Below are 4,213 nucleotides of genomic sequence, written 5' to 3'. Positions count from 1 at the left end.
CCTAAAACAAATTACTATTTCAGAAAATAAATAAAAAAACTTAAAATAAAGTATTATATAATATATATTAATTATAGGCCTATTTCGGAAAAAAATCAAAAAAATTTCGAAAATCAGAATTTTGGAAGTAGGAATGATTTTTTTTTTTTTTTTTTTTTCTGAAATCGGAATTTTTCGGATGGAACGGACGGCAATTCGAATTTATGTTCCAAGTTGCACGGATAGTTAATTGTTTTATAGGTGCAACGTGGGCCGGGATTGGGCTGGACCCGACAAAAATGTTTGAAGTAAAATGATCGTCGTAATTCCCTTTCTTGTTGTGCGCATGTATAAAAAATAAAATAAAAATTCAGTAGTAGTGTTGAAAACAAAGCAAAATCATAGAAGAGAGAAAATCAGAGAATCTTTATGGCCAAAGCCCCCTTGTATGTGTACTTGTTCATCTATATCTCAATTATCTTTCTCTCCTCTCAGGTTTGTTTGTTTGTTTGTATGCTATGCTTTCTTCAAACTTGGGTTTCCAATTTTTCTTACTTTACCGAAATCTTACTTCAATATTGTTCCTGTTAATGTATGTTTACAAGTTCAGAGCCAAAGGGTTATAATTGTTGGGTAAGATTTCTAGAATTGTGCAATGATTTTCTAATTTTAATGATTTTAAGTTTTGTGCAAAAATAAGGCAAACCCTTGAAAAATGCTGGAGAGAACCAACAACTTAAAAGCTCAAACCATACAAGCTCTGACTATATATTAATTGGTCTCCTTTTTTTTTTTTTTTTTTTTTTTTTTTAAATTTTAAATCACGTTCAACAAAGTTCTTGAGTGCAACATTGGTTTATAAAATTAGTATGATGTATTATCTTCTGTGGAACATCATTTCTTAGTTTAATGTTATTATTATAATTTTGTGTGGGTAGAAATTAGAAAGATGAGCGATGCAGCAATGGATTTGAGTGGGGATGGAGGTGTGTTGAAGACTATAATACGCCGAGCTAAACCCGATGCAGTTGTTCCTTCTGAGAGTCTTCCGCTTCTTGATGGTATGGTATTCAATCATCTTTTTTTTTGGTTTTACATGTTATTAATTGGTGATGTTTTCAACTTGAACTTATTTCGAACTGGATTTGACTAGTATTTGGTTTTAGTAACTACAATCGCATTATTTGGGTTTGAATTCGACCACTGGAAATTAAAACTGCAGAATTTTGTGATACATTGTGTGATATTTCTAAACTGTCTCATTTTCTTCGCCTGCTTAAAATGTGTGAATGAAACATTTTTTTCGCTCTTAATTTTTCTTTAATGTTGTAAATAAAACTAACCTAACATATTAACAACCATTCACTTAATTCAAACCAAATAAAATCGCTTTCTTGTTTTGCTTAGGAAAGAAATAAACCAGATGTAGAAAACAAATAAAGAGTGGTTACAAAATAGCAAATAAATTTGCCAGAAGTAGGAGATGGGGGTAGGGAAGAAAATCTAGTTGGGTAGTGATCACTAAACCTTTCTAAACTTTAACAGTCCAAATTCCGTCTAACATTTCGGACAATCACAAGTTATCTTTCTTGGATAAATTTTGAATTTAGAAAATGATGAAAGACTTAAAAGGATAGAGACAACAAGGGGAAATGGAATAAATGAGCAATAAGGACGAAAAAAAATGAACGAAAAAAATGAACGACCAATAGAATGAAGCCTAAAAACTATGGACGTATCAATAAAACCGGACTTCTCTTATGTCAATAGTCATACATAAAATTTGTTGCTATCCACGAAAATTAATATGAATTCTATCTCGACTTTATAACTGGTTCCTAATAATAATAATAATAATACAAGTCTAGGCTTATAGTAACAAAAATTCAAAATATAATTGAGTCCTGAAATAATTGAGTCCTGAAATAAAATCCATACGGAAATTAGGTAATATTCCTCCATCTTCTCTTGCTGACATAAACCTTTGCAACTAATCCTCAATTTCAATGAACTCAACCGTCAATTTCAGAGACAAGTATTTGGTCTACAAAGTTTTGCAGATCATTTAAGAATGGAAGGTCAGAAAAGTAATTTCATTTTTTATTGCATAAAAGAACCCCTCATATGGGATTTAATCGACCATATTTGGGATAAGTATCCAGGCCGAGCTACTAACAAACCTGGTTGAAATGGATAATGTTTTTCCTATTCAACCTTATTCTGAAAATGAAAATAACTCTGTTTAGAATAAATTGAAACTATGTATCTATCTCAATTATGTTTTTTTTTTCACAATTAAAAAAATATTGCACCTATTAAAAAAATATGTTCAACTGGATTCAGGTATTACAACAACCTAACTAGCGTATTCATTTTGTGTGATATTTTTGTTCTATTACAACAATATTAATTAAAAAAAAAAACAAATGCATGAATTTTGTTCGATTTTATTGGGCAGTCCATTATGAAGGCATTCTTGCCGAGACGGGTGAAGTTTTTGATACTACGCATGAAGATAATACCATCTTCACCTTTGAACTTGGCACTGGATCTGTAATTAAAGCATGGGATATTGCACTGAAAACGATGAAGGTTTGTTAATCTTCTTGTATAATAGTTCTATTTTATTTGAGGTTTCAATTTAATTCTTTTAATTTTTGTTACAGGTTGGGGAGGTTGCAAAGATCACTTGTACCCCCGATTATGGCTATGGCAGCGCTGGTTCTCCACCAGATATCCCCCCAAAGTAACCAACATTTATTTTTCCTTCAAAATATTTACAGCTAACTAGTTTTGGATCACTTTCTCACTAATCGTATCTTGCAACGATAATGTATAAATGAGTTTTTTTGCGAAAAAAATAATCCTACTATGGATGAAAATCTCTCTCATAAAAATGAATGACCTTATTGGCTTCGTAACCCTTTTTTCTCGCTTTCTATTCAATTGATGAAAATTGTTATATATGTCAACCATATAAGTTGTGCATGGAATTAGTTCTCTTTAGAATATATTTCCGAATCTTGTTTCCATACACATATAGTTCTCTACTTTCCATCCCATGAAAAGACGAGACCCCATTTTTATGATATACATTCATGTATTATTTATTTCTCCGTAAAAATGGATAAGTTAATAATTTTTCTGATATGGCAATTGAATTTAATGATATGCAGTTCAACACTTATTTTTGAGGTTGAGTTGGTAGATTGCCGACCTCAGAGAGGCTCGACTCTAAGCAGTGCTTCAGACGAGAGGTCCCGGCTCGAGTAAGTGTTTACCACTTAGTAATATTACGTCAAAACTCATTCATATCAATTTTTTTAGCTGTCGGTATTTGTTAATTTTGGTCTCTAAATTTTTATATAATAATACCGTATTTATTTGTTTAGTGAGCTAAAGAAGCAGAGGGAAGCTGCTTCTGCTGTTAAAGAAGGTGAAAAAAAGAAAAGGGAAGAAGCAAAAGCAGCTGCTGCTGCAAGAATTCAAGCTAAACTTGAAGCCAAGAAAGGTCAAGGCAAGGGTAAAGGCAAATCCAGATAACAAATTACCCTTTTTTATTATAAAAGAAATTGAAATAAAATAAAATGTAATGGTTGCTTTTGTTTATGCTTCTTGCACTCGATAAGGTTGGTACATGCCATTCTCATTCACTCAAGTGTTTCCTACACAGTTTTCGGTGTTTTTGTTCCTTGGATATTAACAAACTCATCTTCCTTTCTTTCATGTTTAAAGATTTTAAAACTAGTTACCAATTTATTTTAAATTAGAGTGGGGAGGTATTCTCAGAGAGTGGTATTGGGGTGGAGAGAATAGTATCGGCAATGTTTGGATTAGTTTTGGGAGTTATTTTTTTATTTGGGGAAAATATGTTTTGAGAGAATAATTTGAGAGTAAAAGTAATGTTTGTTTATTATTTGAGATTAGACAAAGTACACCGTAGCAGTTAAATCATGTTTAAACTTTTTCGAAATAATGTATTTTACAAGAATAATTTGAAAAACCAAAAGAGACGTTTGTTTGTTTTTCTATTCAAAATAGTTTTTGTTGTAGCAGTCAAATTTTTTTACTGTAACAATCAAATGAGTGAAGAGAGAAGCTTTAGAAATTGTTTTGGGAACTTTTTGGCAAAGCTAAACAAACACTAGTTCTCATGGTGAAAATTATAAAAGTGAAACAAATACAGAACCAAACATTGCCATTAGGTCTAGGATTCTATTCTCTCGGTTATGTT

The 4,213-nt window shown here is 31.4% G+C and overlaps 1 protein-coding gene across 3 annotated transcripts; it reads left to right on the top strand.

Moving 5' to 3' along the window:
* Positions 1–271: 271 nt before the first annotated feature.
* Positions 272–3,730, top strand: LOC105951167 (FKBP-like peptidyl-prolyl cis-trans isomerase family protein). 3 transcript variants are annotated; one of them, XM_012974555.2, is made up of 6 exons: positions 272–425; positions 918–1,040; positions 2,438–2,571; positions 2,646–2,725; positions 3,156–3,248; positions 3,372–3,730. In XM_012974555.2, exons 2-6 carry the CDS (start codon positions 929–931, stop codon positions 3,520–3,522), a joined length of 570 nt encoding a protein of 189 aa, XP_012830009.2. In that variant the 5' UTR covers positions 272–425; positions 918–928; the 3' UTR covers positions 3,523–3,730. The 3 variants fall into 3 exon arrangements, with proteins under 3 accessions (XP_012830009.2, XP_012830010.2, XP_012830011.2); XM_012974556.2 differs by having other exon boundaries at positions 320–474; XM_012974557.2 differs by lacking the exon at positions 272–425 and adding an exon at positions 474–612.
* Positions 3,731–4,213: the final 483 nt, after the last annotated feature.

This window comes from Erythranthe guttata, chromosome 6 (assembly GCF_056151865.1).
Source record: "Erythranthe guttata isolate IM_541 chromosome 6, IM_541, whole genome shotgun sequence".
Taxonomy (NCBI): Eukaryota; Viridiplantae; Streptophyta; class Magnoliopsida; order Lamiales; family Phrymaceae; genus Erythranthe; species Erythranthe guttata.
This window is presented reverse-complemented; position numbering and strand designations above follow the sequence as displayed.

Excerpts from the sequence above, each read along its gene's own strand:
- LOC105951167 (XM_012974555.2), top strand. The coding sequence starts at position 929 with ATGAGCGATGCAGCAATGGATTTGAGTGGGGATGGAGGTGTGTTGAAG. Across the intron at positions 1,041-2,437 it reads GAGTCTTCCGCTTCTTGATG|TCCATTATGAAGGCATTCTT; the intron begins GTATGGTATTCA and ends TTTATTGGGCAG. Across the intron at positions 3,249-3,371 it reads GACGAGAGGTCCCGGCTCGA|TGAGCTAAAGAAGCAGAGGG; the intron begins GTAAGTGTTTAC and ends TTATTTGTTTAG.